Genomic DNA, 20,228 nt, shown 5'->3' with positions numbered 1-20,228 from the left:
CTCAAGGCACGTATACTCTTAGTTGGGCTAATGTACATCATTCCAATGAAATCATGAATATTGAAAAACATTTACGATCAAGATCGAACACTATAAGCTAACCGAAATAGGAAAACAGTGAATAATACATGAAACAATTGTATACAATTTATATTTTGTAAAGAGAAGGTGTAGAGAAAAGTTTGAAAACGATCCATTGACCGGTCGTGGTAGGTTTAGCGTTAACTCCATAATAGATACAATTATTATACTCAATAGTTTGTTGTCAATTTTTACTTTCAACCAAAAAATTTCAAGGAAAAATGAATAAAAATTGGTACGTGCCAATGGCGTAACTGGCGCGTCGCGCAATTAGTCGTAAATATTGCGATCGTTATCGCGGTGTCGATAAACCGAGCGAAAAATTTGGCGCTGCGATGGTAAAGAATGCTCGGCGAAGCACAAGGGGACGGTAAGAGATGGCAGGTGCACTCAGCCCCGGAGGAAATCAATATGAAGAGGATTGGGTAGAGGGGTTGGAGGTGCGTCGAAGCATCCCCATGAGAGAGACAGCCACGCAAGGCTGGGAACGCCGATATAGCGGCCGAGCTGCGACAAAAACGAGCTGGAAGATGTCATAGTCTCGGGGACAAACGGAGTTCCGCGTAACACCTCTTTTTATCCTCGATCTTCCATCCACCCTTCTCCCTTTCTGTCATCCTGAAACCCCCTTCGCCGTGGGAGCACCAGCCTCGCTCCCAATATAGTGAATCAATAATTACAGTGACAGTGCGGTGATTACGCGATCCGTGCCGGGCAAGATGTCGGTGAAGGTGAGTGTTGCGATTCAATATACAGAATTTTTTGGGAATCGTTGCTCTAACGTTGTATTCGAAGCTGTTTCGTTATGCTCTCTAGATTTCGAATATCTTGGCTTTCGTATTGGCGAGATTCGCGTTATGTAATTGTTCACGTTGAGAACAATCTATTGTTTGATTGATCGAACACTGTGTTAGGGTCGATCGAAATTGTACGAGATAGATCGTGCTCGAAAATCGGTTGACGAAAGGTATCTCGTTCCTAGGCTCCGATATGGTCGCATTCGTTGCTACCTATGGCAGGGATGTACCGTTTTGTTCGGATGGAAAATCAAATTTTTTATTTAGGATATGTTGAAATAGATTTTAAGTGTTTATTCGCAAAATTCTAAGGCGACAGTTGAAGATTTAAAAATGATATAGACTTTTGAGTGAAACACTGTACAGACAGTTAAAATACAATAATAGTTAAAAATATGGTTCTACTGGTTGCTATCTATGGCAGGATGTACCGTGGCCAGGATGTCAGTGATTCTGTTCCAATGAGAAATCAACTTTTTAATTAAGTATATGTTGTGGCAGAGTTGAAGATTTTATTTTTACAATGATAGGGTGATATTCAAAGGTTTCAAAATGATACAGATTTTTGAATGGAACGTGCAGCTCAACTTATTATTACTTGGTTTATTAGGTTGTGAAGGTTGTGTAGCCAACTATAACACTTTATTTCTAGAGTGGGGAATAGTCTGTAATAAACACAAATTGCCTCTCCGTTGCTTCCCTTATCCAAAGGACCTTGAATCGTTTCCCAAGCCTCAGGCCATAAAAATCCTTGATTCCTCCCTGATAGCCCCTTAAATGGAACAGAGGTTTCGTTATCGTTATCGATATCGATATCGATATCGATACAATTTTACGAAGCGACCACTTTTTTCTCGTTCGATACGAACTTCAGGCGCCTAACAAATACTCGGGCACGAGTCACCAACGAACACGCGATACGCGTTGGATTCGCGATGGGCGGGCAATCGCGCGATTACAAACTCGTCTGTAATTCAATGCTTGTCGTGCCCCTATCGTCGATACCATGGCGGGAGACGGAACGTTCAATTGGAAACTTGAAACGTTTCAGAGCAGTTCTATACGGCGCTATACGGAGAATCAATTTTCTTTTTAACGATACTTGGAAACGTGTTATTACTTTCGAGCTGGTCCACGAGACTGTTATTTTTAGACTAAAAAAGGTACACTTTGTGGCATACGAAGAGGAACGTTTGGAATTTTTGAATATACCGTATTTTAATGAATTCTGACAATAATGACGAGCTGAAAAGTGGTTTCTGATGATTTCTATTAGTCTGATCGTCGTATCTGCCAATTATTCAAGTTTCAGTTGTTCCTCGCTCGATCCTCGCCGAAGGCATAACGAAGCGAAACGGTATCGGGACAGATACGGTAATTATATTAACGTCGCCACAAGTGTCCGTTTCCTGCCAGAACTGCCGCGTACGAAACCGAGCGGCTCGATTGGACACGCGTGCGCGTGCTCACGCGGATCCGCTTGCGTACACGCGTGCTAATGACGCGTGCAGGCGGCCTGCAATTCCGACCTCACAAGCCTCGCCACGCTTTATTCGCGTCAACGATCCTCCGAGTCTCCTTTGCCATTGCCGTTGGTGAGACAGCCACCAACCTGTTAAGCTAATTAATATCGGGCTTGAATATTTTCTGGAATCTAATTGAAAATTTCACCATTTCACGTTTCTAAGAAGTTATACTTTTAACGCGCGGCATTCGACGCACCCACTTTTTATATTTAAACATCTTATTAAAAGTTTCCAACCATTAGCTCGCTATTATTCGCGACAAAGGATAAACAAATGATTCTTTGTCGCGAGTGATACCGATTACCGGAGGTTGCTGCGACTAGAGACCCTGAGGGAGGTAGAAGGAAACAGAGTTGAAATGGTGAAAATGGTGAAAATTGCCTCGAAACTGATGAAAATCCTGTCATCGGGAACTATCGTTATCAGCCAAGTTACCGACTGGACTCAAACATTACACGGATGGCATTTCACGGGGCGCATAGACTAGTTTTCTCGATCGCATCGCGACGACTGGGTCACGTTATCGGCCCGTCGAATAGCTTCCCTCCAGAACTATCGAGGCGTCGCGTCGTGATAGCGCGTGATCGCGAGCGACGCACGAATCGTGCTAGACGCCCGCGCCAGTTCGACGCTCGATCGCGCGGCGTCTGGACTTGGAGCGTCGTTTTCGTTTCTATTTAGCGTACAGAGAAACGTGAAACGTTTCTCGATCGTCTTCGAGACGCGATTTTCGTTCGTGCAGCGTTGTCAGGGCGTTATTCGCGCGCGACCCGAGATGAGCGAGCGACCCTGGTATTCGCTACGGCGTGACGGCGACTCGAGGGTACGTATTTTTAGTTTGGTCTAAAAATGTGTCATCAACCGCGCACAAATTTCGACGACGAATTTTCCACTTTGCTCGTAGAAACGCGAGTCGTTCGCGCGCGCCTTGGTCGCGTTTTGCGTGCAAAATTGCGTCGAATCCGCGGCGATCTTTTCCGCGAACGTATAGTGTCACGCGTCGCGCCCAACTGTCGTCTACGTCTTTCTGCGTCATCGCGAAGCAATCGTTGGAAGATTCAGCGAACGTTTTTGTAGACGTTACGATCTATGTAGATCAGGGGTCGGCAAACTTTTTCTGACGACTCGAATAATAGGAATCGTTGGCTTTCAAGGGCTGAGAAGTGAGAGGTAACGCAGTGGATAGTTCTTCTACTTCATTTTGATATTGGTCTTTTCATTTTACTTTTTTTCGTACACATAATCCTCGATTCACATGGAAGACCTATTCCTTGGTATATACTGTTTCGATCTTTTTGTTAGTATACATGGATAATATTACGGAAGAACTGTTTCTTGGAATAGGAATGTATGTAGATTGCAGGTGTTTCTGCATTTATCGAGAGTGATAATATGGAAAAATGAACAGATTTTTATTTGAATCTCATTTATCTATCTGTATCTGTAAAAATACTAATTTGCATAAGCATCCGCAGTCTAGCAATAAGATTCAATCGAATCATAGAATTACTGTTGAAGGTTTACTTCTTTTTTGTATATACAAAGAGGGGCAATTTTAACTTCAATAACACGTTAATCGTCGAGTTAGTCATTTATGGGTGACGGTGCTTTTGACCGAAGAACCAAATAAATTCATTTTAAATAGTCTGTAAACAAAATTTAATCTCAGTAAAAATGATCAATTGTATTGGTCTGGCAGTGAAATTAAAAGTGTTAATAGACTTTATTTGATGAATGCTTAACTAGCAATTTCGCGATTTCGCTGTAAAATTGATTTAAAATTCATTTTTTATATGTAATTTGCTAACGCTTGATCCAGAGATAAAGAGATCTCGCGATGTTGGTGAACGAGAAAGAGTCGATCTAGGTGGATATTACTTTGGATCGCGAAAATACATAGCGTCATAGTCGAAGATGTATTCGTGATATTAGCTCGTGAAATCTTCTCGTAATCACCGTTATCATTAAGATAATTGCCGTGCATGGGACGCGATTACCGCCGTCCGTACAAAAGATTTACGAGCGGCTAATTATATTATCTCGCATGCTAGGCTATTGTGCAACGGCGAGGCCAACCCCGGTGTTTTTATTCTAGCGTTAAAGTGTCTCTGCGTCAACCTTTCCTAAAAAAAAGTATACCGATTGTGTGGATATCAATGAGATATTAATCGTCACTTTTTCCTTTGTTTTCAGATGATGATGTATAAGCAGGCGGAGTTTGAGGACGAGGACAGCAGCAGCATCGGGTCCGTAGCTCTCAACAGCGAGGGCATCAGCACGTCCGCGACTCACATTAGATATCGTTCGGTACGTTTCAAGGTATAACAAGGAACATTTACACAACGTATTAATAAATCTTTGCAAATATGTAGCGTATATAAAATAGAAAGATTTTCATAATTTAGAATAGAAAACCGGGTATAGAATTTGAAGTGACTTGAATTCACGTCAGCGGTCGCGAATGTGTTAAGAGTTTTTCTGTTAATTTTACCAAATAAAAACTTATTTCTCTTTTACTCGAAATTTATCCAAGTCGAAATGTATCTAAATAACAATTTTAGCCATCTCTGTTTGCAAGCGATGGTAAAGTTCTATACTTGTTGATACAATCCGGGTGACTTTTACGATCGAATCGGCGCTACAACGACTAATTTCTCAGGAGACGATTACGGTTATTAGACTGTGAGCGATAGAGCTATCCTAGCAATAAGACGGTGCCAACTGTCGCGAGTTTCTAACGCGCTTAAACGATCTTCGTCGGTCTCGATACAGCGTTTGTTTGTTGCGCAGGGGACGTCGCTGTGGAGAGCGAGAAGCACGCTGGAGAGATGCCTGTTTATCATTTGCACCGGCCTATTGCTGATGGTCGTGTTGCTGTCGATAGTTATCAGCAGCAAGAACGGCTGGGACGAGGCGCAGATACTTCACGTGACTTCCCACGGAGAAGGTACCACTTGTAGGACCAAAATTTCACTAATTTTAACCCTTTCTAATAAATTCTTCAGCTACTATTTTCGTCTTTTACGATACTCGTTTCAGAGATCGAGTGGCTGAACGATTCACCTATTTTCAGTCGTACAAATAAATCTGAAATTTGTATTCAGAATAAAATGTTCCCAACGCAGTTTAGTTTTGTGTCGATTCAATTGTTCATACAAGTGGATCTTGTTTTCAGACGGCACGCACTGCCTGACGAAACATTGCGTGACGGTAGCTGCGTCCAGTATAAACAGTATAGATTGGTCCGTCGATCCGTGCGATGATTTCTACGAGTACGCCTGCGGTGGATGGATAAAAAAGAACCCTATACCGGATGGGAACAGCATGTGGGGAACATTCGACAAACTGAAGCAAGAAAACGAGTTGGTGCTCAAGAACATTCTTGGTAATTCTCAGGCAACACGTTGAATTTGTGTTAATATCAACACTTGTAACGACTAGCCAGTAAACTATCCACGCTATTTGACAATGTAGCTTATCATGTAAGATACAAAAAACCGTGAAACAAACACGAAATCTATCGATATATATATAGAATAGATATATATATATATATATATATCTATAAATAAGTTAGTTACTTTTAGAGAAAGCTATACTTTTTACGGAAAGCGTTAATCGAGGACGATTGTAATATTAATCGCAGCTGGTTTTTGTTTAAAAAGAGAAACCGCTAAACAATATGAAGTCGAAGGCTGAGAGAAAGGCCAAGTATTACTTCATGTCCTGTATGGACGCGAACGATACCATCGAGACCCTCGGTGCGAAGCCTATGCTCGACTTGTTGGATTCTATTGGTGGCTGGAACATCTCTGGGAAATTCAATCTGAGCTCGTGGTCTTTGCAGAACAGCATGCAACTTCTGCAAAACGTTTACAACATGGACGGTTTATTTACATGGGCGGTGAACGAGGACGATCGAAATAGTACCAGGCACATTATACAAGTGAGACACGCGTCAGCGATTCTTGGTAAATTTAGGACATCGTCTAACGAAAAGGTTTATTTTCCAGATCGATCAGGGAGGTCTGACTTTGCCAACCGCTGACAATTACTTGAACGTTACCGAGAACAGCAAAGTGTTGCTTGCCTATCTAGACTACATGACGAAGGTACATCAACTACGAATAGTCGAGTAGATTACCGCGTGTTTCGTTGGCGGATCCTAGCATTTGATGAATCGAGTACAGGCGCTCGTGCACGTTTACAGATCGGCGTGCTGCTAGGTGGCGAGAAGAACGCGACCAGGGTACAGATGCTCGAGGTGATCGATTTCGAGACGAAGCTGGCCAAGATCATGACGCCTCTGGAGGAACGTAGGGACGAAGAAAAGCTTTACAACCCGATGACGTTGAACGAGCTTCAACGTAAAGCACCTTTCGTGAGTGATATTTCTGCTATATATATATATAGAATTTCAATCGAAAAGTGGTACTGTTGATACTGTGGTATCGAGGAAATGCAGAACGACTATGACCGTTAGAGGGGATATTCGCTTGAATATAAATTGTAAAATTTGGATATCTCTGTTTTTACTACACTTTAACGTTATAGTTACTTCCTACATGTCTGTTTTACAAATATAATTGCAATTCGATCAGTTTTTTAAATTAATTTCTCTCTTTCCAAAATGTTACAATTGACAAGAAAATGCTCAACATTTTACCTGAGGTTTGTCGAGGCAAGCTTTTAGAGGTTCGATCAATGAATTTTATCGTTGATATTAAGAATGTTATAGAAGAAAAAAACCATTGGGGATTCCAATACCATTTACTATTTAACGACTGTCCATGTATTTCTAGATGTCTTGGGTGGACTACTTTCAAAACGCGACGCGTTTAGTCAACAAGAAGATCAGCGGCGACGCGACGATCGTCAACTTCGCACCGGAATATTTTGTCAAGTTGTCGAAACTCGTGCTGGAGTACAACAAGACGGACGCTGGAAAAGTGTAAGTTGGATCACGTGTCGCGATTAATTTTTGCTTCCATGATCCATCGTTGTCTACTTGAACTCTTTTTCTTTCCACAGAATACTGAATAACTACCTGGTTTGGCAGACCGTGAGGCCCCTGACGGGGTGCTTGTCGAAGCCCTTCCGTGACGCTTACAAGGGCCTCAGGAAAGCCTTGATCGGCTCGGAGGGCCGCGAGGAGCAGTGGCGTTATTGCGTCAGCGATACGGACAACGCGATGGGCTTTGCGATCGGCGCCATGTTCGTACGAGACGTCTTCCACGGGAGGAGCAAACCCATGGTTAGTTCGAACTCGCGTAAGGATCGCGGCCTCTACATCTAATGGACATCGATTCCAGGCGGAGCAGATGATCGATCAGGTACGGCAAGCTTTCACGAAAAACTTGAAGAATCTCGATTGGATGGACGCGGAGACCAGGCAAGCCGCCGAGGAGAAAGCGAACGCCATCACCGATATGATCGGTTTCCCAAATTTCATACTGGACCCCAATCAGCTGGACGACCTTTACAGAGATTTGTACATTAAGCAGAACGAATACTTTCAGAATACCATACGGGTGAACAAGTATAATTTACGGAAGAACCTGGAGAAGCTCGATCAACCCGTGAACAAGACCACTTGGATCATGACGCCGCCCACCGTGAACGCTTATTACAGGCCTACCAAAAATCAGATGGTCCTACCCGCTGGTATCCTACAGAGTCCGTTCTATGACATGGAGAACCCTAGTAGCTTAAATTTCGGTGGTATAGGAGTCGTCATGGGCCACGAGCTGACTCACGCGTTCGACGATCAAGGTACCACTCCTACAGTTTCGTTGATGGACGAATACACGTGTTCCTTACGCACGATGGTATAATTGTTTGTCTTTCGCTTCGCGGTCCTCAGGAAGGGAATACGATTTACACGGGAACTTGAATCAGTGGTGGAACAACGCGACGATAGAAAGGTTCAAAAATAGAACGGAATGTTTCGTAGAACAGTACAACAGCTTCGAGATACACGGTCGGCACGTGAACGGACGGCAGACTTTGGGTAATAAGAGTAACACGACGCCGACGTATTAGCCAAGTAAAAAACGCAAACAAAAATTAATCGACTCGGTTTGCAGGAGAAAATATTGCCGACAACGGAGGCCTCGAAGCAGCGTACCACGCGTACCTCACGACGCCTAAAAGCTACAAGGATCAGCTACCATTACCTGGTCTCAATCTAACGCATCGTCAGCTGTTCTTTCTGAATTTTGCTCAGGTAATACCACTATGCCTCCAGTCAGAGATTAACCCTTTTGCCACGATTACTTTATTCGAGTAGAACAACTCTGGTAGTGCATGTAAGCCAGTACGTGTGAAAGGGTTGATCTGCTTGTAATGGACGTCTACACTGCGGAACATAACTGTAGCACTACCTATATTTTTAAATGTTTCAGACTTTTTAGTAGGAATGAAAAAAGATTTTGATGCATTTTCTATTAGTGCTGATGCGTGGCGATATAGTTATGCTCCGCAGTGAATCTCTCTAACAATCATATCCGTTTTAAATTGCTGTCGATAGGTCTGGTGTTCAGCTGCAACGTCTGAGGCGATTGTTCTCCAAATCGAGAAAGATTCTCATTGTCCGGCGAAATTCAGAGTGATAGGACCTCTTTCGAATCTCCCCGAGTTCGCTACCGAATTCAATTGTCCGAAAGGCTCGCGAATGAATCCGGTTCACAAATGCGAGGTGTGGTAACGCGCCATGTTTTCGATCGCTCTGATTTCCGGTGTAGCGAACGAGTCGTCGAATGGCTCCTTTTCGATTCAATTCGTGCAATCAACGAGTCGTTCGATGAAGGACCGAATTACTTGAATCGGTCGAGGGCAATCCTCTTGGCGGATCAGCGATTCAAATGTCGACGATGAATCTTCAGGAGATGTGTTGCGCAACGGCGCGATCGTCATTGGGGATCGCTGACACCTCGTTCATGCAAACGACGATGAAAATGTTCGAATTCCATTTCAATGTCGTTCGAATGGGTTCGAATGGTACGTGACGAGGGCATTGATTTTACGATGCGATATTATTCGGACCGGTCAAGTACTTCCATTTGTTGAATCCTCGATCGTTGATTTATCGAGAACCGTCGAGATCGCAACGTGCCACACTTTTGGGACTCCGTATGTTTGCAACGAATGCCAGAGATGCAATTTTATATACCGATCCAAGGTCCGAGATTTCGCGTATAGGACGAAAGTTGAGCGTTTCTCACGGTGCAGAACTTTTGCGCGTTTAGGCGTCTCGATTCTTTCGGAACAATCGATAGGAATGCTCGCTACGCGACCATCAAGGCACTAGGACCATTATATGAATTTATTGCTCTTTCTTATATAGCTATTTTAACGCGACCCAGAGCGATAGGTTTTCCGACTAATCAGTGTTCACTGTGGTTCATCGCGATCGATCACCGAACCGACCGACATTGCACCGTAAGCGAACGTAAAGTCATTTTTTACTTTTATACTTGTATTATTCGATCGTCAGTCGATTCGAGTATAGGTACATTCACGACACGAAAGATTCAATCAAATTTCCGCGAACGCTCATGCCAACTGGAACGACCTGTATAATCGCCGAATATTTATCGAATTGATACAAACGTTTTCATCCTTAGCTGCGGTACATTACTTTCCCATAGGTCGAAATAGAGGGTATGTACTATTGTTCAAGGTCGATTTACTTTGCTTTGCTCGCATCAGGAGGATTCTCGAAGATCTCGATGAGCCATAGCGATCGTGAATCGCAAACACGGTGCCGTAATTTTCTGCAGGCAGGATCTAACGTTTAAGCTTAAGAAGTTTAATTTTATAAACAAGCTACGGGCTAGTTATATAGAGCGGAGTTAGTACGTTAATCTAGGGGATGCGTTTTCACGCACTATGGGTGCCGAGACGAAATATTTTTCAATGTGCTTAAGTGTATATTTTCATTCTGTCTCGTGCTGCTCAGTATTCGAGCGAATCAAAAAGTTCTCCTTTCGTTTGCTACAGATGTATCGAGAGGATTGTATACAGTGTATAGGTGTAAACCAAATTATAGTCTACTTTAAGAAATTATTTGTACAAAAAAGTGGTGTCGATAGGTTTCCACGCGTGCAACCTCGAGATCTTTTAAATCAAACGAATCGCAAAAGGACGAGAAACGATGCGAAAGTCATTTGGCGCGATATAACTACTCTGTAACTGATACGTCTGTTAACTATGTGCCGTGAATCTTTATTTTTCATTGTTTCAAAGTATTGTTAAGTATAGTTAAGTATAGTTATTAGAAGGAAAAAGCCGATTGTATACTTTAAGCGCGTAAGATGTGTCCGAGTGGTTCTTTTTATACTCGTTTGGTGACGACTGACGAGTGAGAACAAAATTGTCAGCAACCACACCCTTTCTTTGTATGTTACATTTTACAAAACAAGCGAAGCTAGATAACGCCAATAATTCATCGATGCTGGAACGCGAGAGAATGATGAAGAAAAATTTTATGCGTCGTGCGAGTAGCTCTTAGAGGGCGGGAATTATTTCGATTGCGCCACTAATATTATACAATATCATTGGAGATATTTATTAATGACGCACGTGTAAATCAAATAAAGAACGAATTAAATAACGATCAGATTGCTTTATAAATTGCAGGGAAGGAGGTTTTTGTTTCTTCCGTTGCTCCAGAGAAAAAGTTTGAACTAGTCGTGTTGGAGAAGGTAAGAAGTGAAATGGAAATATTTTAACATGTTTTTATATATGTGTAGAGAATGTTGATCGTAACGTACCCCGCGATTTTTTGATAAAAATGTTTGGCAGAACAGTTACTCGGTCGGCTGCAAGATCACCCTGATTGTTTTAAACGACACTGATAAAGTAAGGGGTGACATTCGTAACATTGTAGCCGGTGAAAAGACGAGTTGAGCGATCTACTATACCGTGACCCTGAAATGTCTGTCAAATGAAAAATGAATGTTCTTCAAATGAGGTGAAAATGTCTGATAAATCGTGAGAACCGTCACAATAAACATACTTGCTACATATATTTTATTTTGTTTACCTTCAATTCTTGTTAATCATATTCGCGTTAGATTAAATAATTGTAGCGACATCCTGTCCGAAGAATGACTATTTTGTACGTAACTTGTACCAAATGTTTTCCAGAATGCAGATGAAAGCACTCAGTATCATCATGTAAATAAGCCCCAAGAGTAGAAAATGAATATGAGCGTATTCCACCGGTTGAAACATTGACTGTTGATTTTCCGAGCTCTCTATACCCTCGGGCATCCATTTCCTTTCAAGGTACTTGAACAATCCCGCAGAGTACAGTCGCATCAGGCTACCAAAAAGCAAAAATGTTCTATTTAAAAATATTTCACGAGAATTCAACAGGAAATTATAAACAACACTTACTAGACGTTTATCAAGTTTCGATGCTCGGCAAATCTAGCATGCAGGAATGAAATCTTGAGACGCCAGTAATGATGAGGCGTTTGAACGATACGGCAAGCGTGCTGAACACGTCGATAAATCGGCAGAAATACGTCTGGGACCTCCAAGTAAGCGAGACCTGGCTTGCAAAGTTGGGAATCCAACGTACTAATGTCTCTCATGTCTGGACAGTCGTTATTGACTAGCTTCTTCCACTCCTTCTTCACTTCACCCCACGGCGAACCGTTCTGTCAAATGTAACGTCGATCGAACGAATCTGATACTACTATCAGAAAGTATTGACACATCACCTGCTTCTGAAATATGTATTAACGGGATACTCTTTGTTTTTTACTTTTTTCGAGATACGTGGACGTTCGATCTGAAGTCATTGAAATATCTCGGGTACTATGCATCGGATAAAAAAAAGTGGGTAATGAAAGTTGTTGGTCTCGAAGAGGGACATCCGATGATACCAACACTCGACCCCCACCGCCACTCCGTTGGAGCTATGAAAAATCTATGTCTTAATCTTCCCAGAAAAAAGAATTCAATCCTCCTTTAACATGTGAATTCGAGGTGTAAAGATATTCCAGAGAAGGAAGGAGCTTGTGTCAATACTTTCTGGAGCCTCTGTAGAAAATGCAATTATAAAATTACCTCCGTGAAGTGAATGTAGGCAAGGCTATCGTTCCTCACGCAAACGGAGTGACTTCGTTTCTGCAGCGCATCCTCCAGGCTTGTTAACGGAACAGAGTTTCCACGTATCGCTAGATAAGAGGTGAGGGTGCTGCTGAATCCGTTGTACAGCAACATTCCTGTTATCAAATGCGACAGAACAATCAACCTCAGCGGCCACGAAAACGGTGTTCTCTGGCATCCTAAATAAGGAGACATCGAATCCTGTAATAATATACGTATCGAACGACGCCGACGTTTCGAATTCCTTTACCTTGACCGTTCAGGCTGCTTAGGACTACGAGGAGATCGAACGAGATCGATGAAAATTCATGGTCGCTCTCCACGTTATTTGACTGTGTAATTTTCTGTAGGTAATACACTCCTGCGATGGTGGCCGCGGTGACCAGAACGAACATCAGGATGCACAACCGCAGTCCTCGACTGAAGACCTTCGTGTACCATTGCTGTGAAACTCTTGTTCCATCGGACTGCACGAATAGGCCGTACCTATGGCGATCGTACAATTACGAGAGAAATATCTTCGGAAGTGAGTCTATTAGGTGATCAGAAAAGTTGTGTCGCTCTGTTGTGGCGGCAGGAAAGAAACGTGCAAAACGTGTAGAAAGAAAGCAATTTGATCATTAAAACAGTTATTCTCGCATGCAGTAACAACGTTTCAAGTGAATAGGTGTACGAAATCGAAATATAAATTAGGGATGGCTTACGAGATAGTCGTAATCGGAGTGCTGTAAGTGTAATAACCGGAGGTGTCGGAATAAATCACCGTGGCTACCAGTAGTGCGTGAGCCTGTCCATTCATCAGCGTCTGGCTGGCCGACGGTCCTGCTTTTCGGTAAATCGTCCTGCATAATCGACGAACAAACGCCTTTATTACGGTGCACGCACCAGCCCGCCACTATTTTCTCTTCCCTTCTGCCACCCCCGTTTTCCCCGTGGTACTATACTTATACCTGTCTAGACGAATGAATCATACGAGTATTTTGACCCACCGACGTGTGTGGCTGGTACACGGAAAATTGGTCAGATTCCTCGTAGGGTCTTTCGACGATCGCAAATACGTATGCACGCGTATCATTCCGACGCTCGTCTGCGCCGCCCGTGAAATTCACGCGAATGAATCGACAGGTAACAGGTGTAAAAACGTTAGAAACTAGAAAGTATTGGGCTGCCGTGTATCGAACGTTATCCTCAAAATTATGCTGGTTGCGGTCGCTCTCGAAATGAAAATGTATAAATATGAATGAATGTTCTGGGAAGGCGAATCCTTCTGTGTGTTTTTTTTTTTATATGTACATAGGTGCAAATGTAGCGATGGAGACCTTGGGTTAGCGAATGAAATCCTTTATCGAGGTGGAACAACCATTCGTATAATTGAACGAACACACTTTTTGGAGATTTTTTAAAAAACTGGTTATATAGAGATTGTTTAAATGTTTGTTTCACAAGTTTCATTCTGTAAATAAGTTCTATCTATTCGCGACGATTTTATGTAATTTTTATACTTGGTTATAAGTATTCTCACTTTCGGTAGAGTAAATAAAAAGAAGTGTTAACGGTGTTAAAAAATTAACCAACATCGATACACACTTGAAACCCAAGACTTCTTCCAGAGTAGTCCATATGTCTCCGATGAAACCAGTCACTCCAGTGTTGTTGGCGACCCTCAGAATGTACGGATGCATCTAAAAATATACATTGATACACGTGACTTTGCAATCTCGATAAAACACTAAATCAGAATTTAGGATGTTTTTAGGATTGCCTACGACATCTGCAGCGACGACGATGGTCCTTCCTCGCAAGTCGTTTGCCATTTTTACGCTACATATTGCGGTGCCGTTCAGTTTCACAGCTTGGATCTCTTCGAATTCTTGTGTAAGAGGATTCCATCGCCAAATATGCCCTGGTATCGTGTGAAAGATTTTCTTCTCCCCACTGTGCCGTAGTAATCGTATGCAAGTTTCAGCAGCGGTTAACGCGAAGAGCGTCTGTAAAAGTTTGCCCAGAGTTCGAATAAATTTCTTGTTAGAGTAATCTGTGTTGTGTGCTTACAGATAGAAGAAGGACCTTCATGGTGCCTCGAATGCTTCTATACTGAATACAATCTCCGTTCGATTTTTACTTTTCGAGCAACAAGGTGACTAGGCATCCGACTTAGAAGGGCATAATTGACAGGTCTGACGGATGGAGGACCTGTCATCGTTAGGTATTTTGTTGACGAGGCTGCTATTCTAGACATATTTTTTAGGTTTTTATGTTAGAGGAAGAAGCCAGTGGAATTGACGAGGGAAAGAATTATTACTATTATTGTTGCATCGTGTTTAAGTAGTATTCTTGGAGATACATGAAACATAGTTGACTCCATAAATTTGTTCAACTAAACACAATTATGTCTGTTTGTATAACTAAAAAGGATTTTCCAAAAAGTTTCCCATCATTTTGTGCTGATATAATTTGTTACATTTTCAATGGAATTATAGATAAAATCCTGATTTTCGTATAAGGAAACAGTTATGGATTTTATGCTCTTAAAAATTGTATTAAATTCTGAACAAATTGATTTTATCTCAAGTCTAATAAGAAAAGTTGTAATAGGAAGTATAAATAATCTTTCTTTCTGTCAAATGATCAATGATTGCAGTTTTCTTCAAATCCTAGGTAAACCTTCTTGTCTTTCTCAAGTTAGAACCTTGATTACAGTTGGCAAGGTAGACTCCTGCACGATTTCCAAGAATTAATGATCGCACCATCTGTCACACCCCAATGAAGGATAATCAAAGAATGAAATGACCAAGAATAATTCTCTAAAAAATCAATGGGAAGTATAACCCTTTACTTATTGAATATTAAATGCTCCGTTAAATTTCATTAAGATATTTCGCAACTGCATACGGTAATACAGATTCGAGAACGCGAGCGTCACCAGACATCAATCTCCGCGGTTGGACCAATCGCGCTGCAGCGAGATGCGCGTCGGTAATGCGTCGTGGAAAGTCGTTTGCGCGCCTTCTTCGATCGATCTCGAGGATCTCCAGATCGACGTCAGAAAAATCCAATGACATTGGCCGTGAATATGTTCCAGGACGACGAAAGAACCATATTCCGCATCATTCAAATCTTCAACCCTCGAGCAATGTCCAGAACCGAAATTTCCTTCACGAATCCTGCGCGGTGAGTAAAATTTCGAACATCAATTATCTTCCTAATTTGAAATATTCTCCTAGCGTCGCGCGTCGAATAGATTTCCATTCCACAGACCGCCGATATGTTTGCTCTGAATGTTTAACGAAGAAGAAGCGTATTCGTGAGGCACACGGTACGAAATAAGTGGTCTGAGAATCGAGTGATGCCTACGGGTGCAATCGTTTATCGATTTGAAAATTGCGTAACATTTACGAAAATTATGCAGCGCGTCGAGCCGTCTAGGTGGCATAGCGAATGGTGATTTCGGTTTCAAAAAGAGTTCGTAGAAAACGCGATTCGCGTGTCTGGGCCAATTACAGTGATGGGCCGACGCGACGCGACGCGACGCGACTGTTTATTTGAATCGTGTGGAACGGTGTACGTTTGCGAAGCGTTCGACCAAGACCCTCGACGCCGTCGAAAACGCGACGCATAAGTATCACTGTTAGGCGCTTGGTAATTTCTAGTCGCAATGTCATTACGAATGTCACGGTCGGCGATGTCTCGCTAAGAGTGTCTGTTCGCGATGGGCGCGTTTTCTTGCAGTTTGTTGCGCGTCGACCGCGCGCTCCTTAATTCAACGAGGCTGCTCGTTGAATTTAATTCAAGTATATGTATATGTCTGTTGGCTATCGGTCGGTAAAGTGTTAGCAATTCTTTTCTGTTTCTGAATATTTCTTTATCACAAAAAGACGCTGAACATTTTTTAAATGGCGATACTGGTCAGAAAAATAGCGGAATGTAGCCGAAGAACGTGATACATTTATGTGACCATGAATAAAACGATTCCAGATGTCGTGTTGGTTCGAGTTCCATAATGTATTACTTGAATATGCGTAGGAGTGTTTAGGGACGTTAGCTTGGAGAAAGAAGTTTTGAGAAGAAGAACGTTAAAGTTAGACAGGCACCAATTAACTGTGCTGTTCGTCGTCTTCTCACAATGTTCTTTTTCAAGCTAACAAATATCTAAAATCGAAGCGATCACGTGGACGATTCGAGTCTCGTTGAGCAAGAGTGACCAGAAGCGTATAGGAAAAAGGGAATTTCGGAGGGCTGTGAAACGGTAGGCGATGGCTCAGCTCGTTAGCGAGATACAACGGCGTAAAAAAAAAGCGAAAAGATATCGGGGATCCTTTTCTGGAGCCACCTGCTGCTGGTGCAAGTGCAATGGGCGATGGTAGAGCCCAGCAGCCCTCGATTGGCCCTCACGATGACAGACATCTGCGACGTGTGGGGCAACAGGAAACATGTGGACGACGCCGACGGTTTCACGCACTCCCGTGGCCCGGATTCACCGATTTCTTCCTTCTCCGCGTTTTCACAAGCTCGCTAGTCGATAACTCACAGTCTCTGGGCTCCGCCCTGTCTCGAATTGCGCTCCCTAAATAACTTAGGAAACTAAACAAAATTACAGTTTCTTTTTCGATCTTTAAATAAGTTAGCGGATGACTTTGTTTGTTTGTTTAGGTCGCAGTAAGAATAATATTATTTACAGGGAACAGTCATGTGAATTAAATAAGCTTTTATTATGTAGATTCATCAATGTATATAACATAATATTTGGATCTTCTTCTCCAAATATTGACAGTTTTCCATAAAGGTTCTCAAAGGTTCAAACTCCCATTACATATAAACAAAGAGAACTTAATCAATGTGTTTAAATTGTCAAGTTAGCGTCCCTCTGTAACAGTGGGTTCGGCCAATTACCTGCCCGTAGCTACGGAACTGTTATTACGTATAAAAAGGTTTGATTACTCGCCGATCGAAAGTCGCGATAGCGATGCAACACCGGATGAACGGTCGTTAACGAACATTGTATCGTAAGAGTTCGATGATGTGCACGGTATTCTTTTCTTTATGATTATAATTCCACTGTTCCGTGGACTGATAATTAATGCAGTTGAGATTGGTACCGTGACGAAAACAAACAGAAGGAGAACGAAAATTGATATTGGTTATTAAATTTCATTCGACGATGTAATCTTCGCGATTAACTCTCGTGGAAAATAAAAGATGTCGGTGTTGAACGTTTGGCCGAGTAAAATATTGTTCTGAAACAAGTCCAGGCGTCGAGGACACATCTTTCTTTTCCTTTTCCGTGGCCGACGATTATCAACAGTTATCCCAGTTACTTTTATCCCAGATTTGCAGATTTCCACCTGTTTAACGATAAACTATATCTTTATATAGGCAGACGTCCGGCAATAATTATCGTTGAAATCAGCTCTTATTCTTACACGTGTCTTGTATACACAACTAGTACATGAACTTTTGCCGCATTTAGGAGACATTGTAATCTGTTTTGAAAAAAATATACAAACAAAGTGACATTCGTCTTTTTACTTTGTTCGTGAACTTTGTTTCGTATTCCGTGCCACCGTAGAATGATCGAAGAAGGATTCCTTCGGCGAATAAAATCCACGTTCGAAGCAAAAATAACTGATTTCACTATTCCGTAACGTGGTGCATCTCGGGGCGAGCGAGCATGCGTTGTTCGATGCGCGGGATTTGAATCGTTTTGTATTTCAAATGTCGCGAAAAGAAAAAAAAGAAGAAGTGCGCCTATCTCGTCGATCCCCGTCTCCCTCGTCCACGCTCGCTCATTTTATTCTTGTTCTTTTTCGTTTGCTATCGCATCTGCTTCATCTTCTGGACAGTGCGCTCCGAGCGTGCCCTCGATTCGGATCGCATAAAAATTCGATCGATTTTTCGGCGTGACCGTGCACAAATTGCAGATGCTGCACGCCGCCAAGTCTTCATCGAATTTTAAATTTCCTCTTATGCTAAATCCTTCGAGATCCTGCCTCCTCGCTCGCCTCCTAGAATATCCTTTCGTGAAACCTTGAAATCACGCGTATTCGTTTCCATTTTCGAATTATCTCACGGCCAAAAGGAGAAAGAAATGACGGGGTCGCACGAGCCACTGTCGATTCACTGTTTTCTTATTCGTTTGGTAAAATCGTAAAATCGTAACGTCCTGATGTTTTCCAGTTGAATTTTTTTCTCGAGAATTTACTTGTTTTGTCCAAACAAATACAAAATAAATTAGTAACTTTGGAAAAGGTGACGCATTTTTATGCATAAATATTCACATATGTTTTAATCATATTTTATAGTGAAAAAGTTCGGAAAAAGTAAAGGTAACACAGAAAAAGAAGAGAAAAACATCTATGATACTTTGAAGCTTTGTAAACCTAGGATTAAAATCGACCAAGTAATGGCCAAAATCCGGTAGGCATGAAAGAGTTACCGCACTTTTTACAGTTACTCTACACGCAAGTACGGTAAAGTCGGTGAATATTTATGCGGGTGGGCGGAATTTTTGTCCGTAGGCTCGCACCGATTCATCTTGGGTGAAATTCGCTCGCGTGAGTCTTGAATCGATTTCGCCTCGAATCGGAGAAACGCGGACGCGGAGATCGATTCATGGCGATCTCGGTGACGCGATGAATGAAGAGAGAGAGACCTGATAACGAAAACCGATAACCGAAAGAATAATGAAACGAATCGATTGGAATCGATACACGAAAGTGGATTCTGGCACGACGCGGGTGGTTATTGGGGGGATTCCCATTAGAAAGGCGGTTATCTAGATATTCATTGGAATTCATTTGAATGAAAAGTTTGAGGACGCATGTGGAGGTTTCTAGACATGTTTAAAGACTTTTAGATGTACCGTCTGAATTCCTTTAACCCTTTGCAGTAAATATATTTTATATTTGTATACGGATGAAGTTCTCAGAAATGTAAAAGAAATTTCTGATTGCTTCTAATTGTTATCTCTGGAATTTTTAGAGCACTTGAATATGTAATTGCAACTTTAAGCCTCATACTTTCAGTGAACCTACTAAAAAGATTGATTTATTCAACGTCGTCGGCAGGAATTCTTCTTCTTCATCTCGACCACCTCGAAACAAACTGTATTTTCATTTTTCTCAAATTTTCTACAGGAACTTTACACGCTCGGTTGAAATAGGCTTTTCACAATGTATAAAGCGTTTCTTTAACTCCAAAAAAAACATAGTTTCATATCGTAGGGTTCTAGGATGGAAATCCGAAGACGGGGACAAGGACGACAGAGGTTAGGGGCAGTCCATCGGTCACCGATCGTAAAGACGATGCGTGGTAAGCTTTAACATTGCTGACGATGAGTTGCAAAGCGCGTGAAAGAGAAGCGAGGAGAAGAAGCGGAGATGGGAAAAGAAGAGTGAAGAGGAAGAACGTAGAGAAAAAAGAGGAGTCGCGAGAAGGAAGGTAAGTAGCTAGGAGGGATTGCGGGAGGGAGATTGCTGGAGAAAGAGCGGAGCATGGCGGCAGAGGCGACGGATGGCGGGTGGAGGAGAGAGGGAGAGCCTCTCTCGGGAAGGAGGGAGGACTGCGCGGCGGTAGGGGGACATAAGGCTCGGGGTGGCGGGGCATCAAGGGGGTTGTCGGAGGAGGTAAAGCAAAGGGCGAAGAGGGCGAGGAGTTGCAGGAGGTGGAGGAGGTGGAGGAGGTGGAGGAGGTGGAGGAGGTGGAG

General features: G+C 42.4%; 2 protein-coding genes across 8 annotated transcripts; one reads left to right on the top strand and one right to left on the bottom strand.

The window, feature by feature from the left end:
• Positions 1 to 539: 539 nt before the first annotated feature.
• On the top strand, positions 540 to 11,433 carry LOC128892165 (endothelin-converting enzyme homolog). 7 transcript variants are annotated; one of them, XR_008461021.1, is made up of 14 exons: positions 2,838 to 3,227; positions 4,598 to 4,723; positions 5,195 to 5,351; positions 5,580 to 5,789; positions 6,070 to 6,350; positions 6,418 to 6,516; positions 6,615 to 6,785; positions 7,207 to 7,355; positions 7,436 to 7,658; positions 7,717 to 8,176; positions 8,268 to 8,414; positions 8,491 to 8,630; positions 8,934 to 11,116; positions 11,210 to 11,433. XR_008461021.1 is itself a non-coding variant. In XM_054152339.1 (13 exons), exons 1-13 carry the CDS (start codon positions 801 to 803, stop codon positions 9,108 to 9,110), a joined length of 2,340 nt encoding a protein of 779 aa, XP_054008314.1. In that variant the 5' UTR covers positions 540 to 800; the 3' UTR covers positions 9,111 to 11,021. The 7 variants fall into 7 exon arrangements, 6 of the variants coding, with proteins under 6 accessions (XP_054008314.1, XP_054008313.1, XP_054008318.1 ...); XM_054152339.1 differs by lacking the exons at positions 2,838 to 3,227; positions 11,210 to 11,433 and adding an exon at positions 540 to 812 and having other exon boundaries at positions 4,598 to 4,711; positions 8,934 to 11,021; XM_054152338.1 differs by lacking the exons at positions 2,838 to 3,227; positions 11,210 to 11,433 and adding an exon at positions 540 to 812 and having other exon boundaries at positions 8,934 to 11,021.
• LOC128892454 (uncharacterized) lies at positions 9,455 to 14,599 on the bottom strand. Its single transcript, XM_054152896.1, has 9 exons — positions 14,579 to 14,599; positions 14,293 to 14,514; positions 14,114 to 14,208; positions 13,231 to 13,368; positions 12,777 to 13,012; positions 12,485 to 12,705; positions 11,807 to 12,072; positions 11,451 to 11,732; positions 9,455 to 11,344 (listed from the first exon to the last, which is right to left on the bottom strand). Exons 1-8 carry the CDS (start codon positions 14,597 to 14,599, stop codon positions 11,519 to 11,521), a joined length of 1,413 nt encoding a protein of 470 aa, XP_054008871.1. The 3' UTR covers positions 9,455 to 11,344; positions 11,451 to 11,518.
• Positions 14,600 to 20,228: the final 5,629 nt, after the last annotated feature.

This window comes from Hylaeus anthracinus, unplaced genomic scaffold (assembly GCF_026225885.1).
Source record: "Hylaeus anthracinus isolate JK02 unplaced genomic scaffold, UHH_iyHylAnth1.0_haploid 12002, whole genome shotgun sequence".
Taxonomy (NCBI): domain Eukaryota; kingdom Metazoa; phylum Arthropoda; class Insecta; order Hymenoptera; family Colletidae; genus Hylaeus; species Hylaeus anthracinus.
Note: the sequence above shows the minus strand (reverse complement) of the source record. Positions and strands in the feature narration are given on the sequence as shown.

Excerpts from the sequence above, each read along its gene's own strand:
- LOC128892165 (XM_054152337.1), top strand. The coding sequence starts at position 3,180 with ATGAGCGAGCGACCCTGGTATTCGCTACGGCGTGACGGCGACTCGAGG. Across the intron at positions 6,351-6,417 it reads GTACCAGGCACATTATACAA|ATCGATCAGGGAGGTCTGAC; the intron begins GTGAGACACGCG and ends TTTATTTTCCAG. Across the intron at positions 7,356-7,435 it reads AAGACGGACGCTGGAAAAGT|AATACTGAATAACTACCTGG; the intron begins GTAAGTTGGATC and ends TTCTTTCCACAG.
- LOC128892454 (XM_054152896.1), bottom strand. The coding sequence starts at position 14,599 with ATGAAGGTCCTTCTTCTATCT. Across the intron at positions 14,209-14,292 it reads TCGTCGTCGCTGCAGATGTC|ATGCATCCGTACATTCTGAG; the intron begins GTAGGCAATCCT and ends GTATATTTTTAG. Across the intron at positions 11,733-11,806 it reads CGAAACTTGATAAACGTCTA|CCTGATGCGACTGTACTCTG; the intron begins GTAAGTGTTGTT and ends GCTTTTTGGTAG.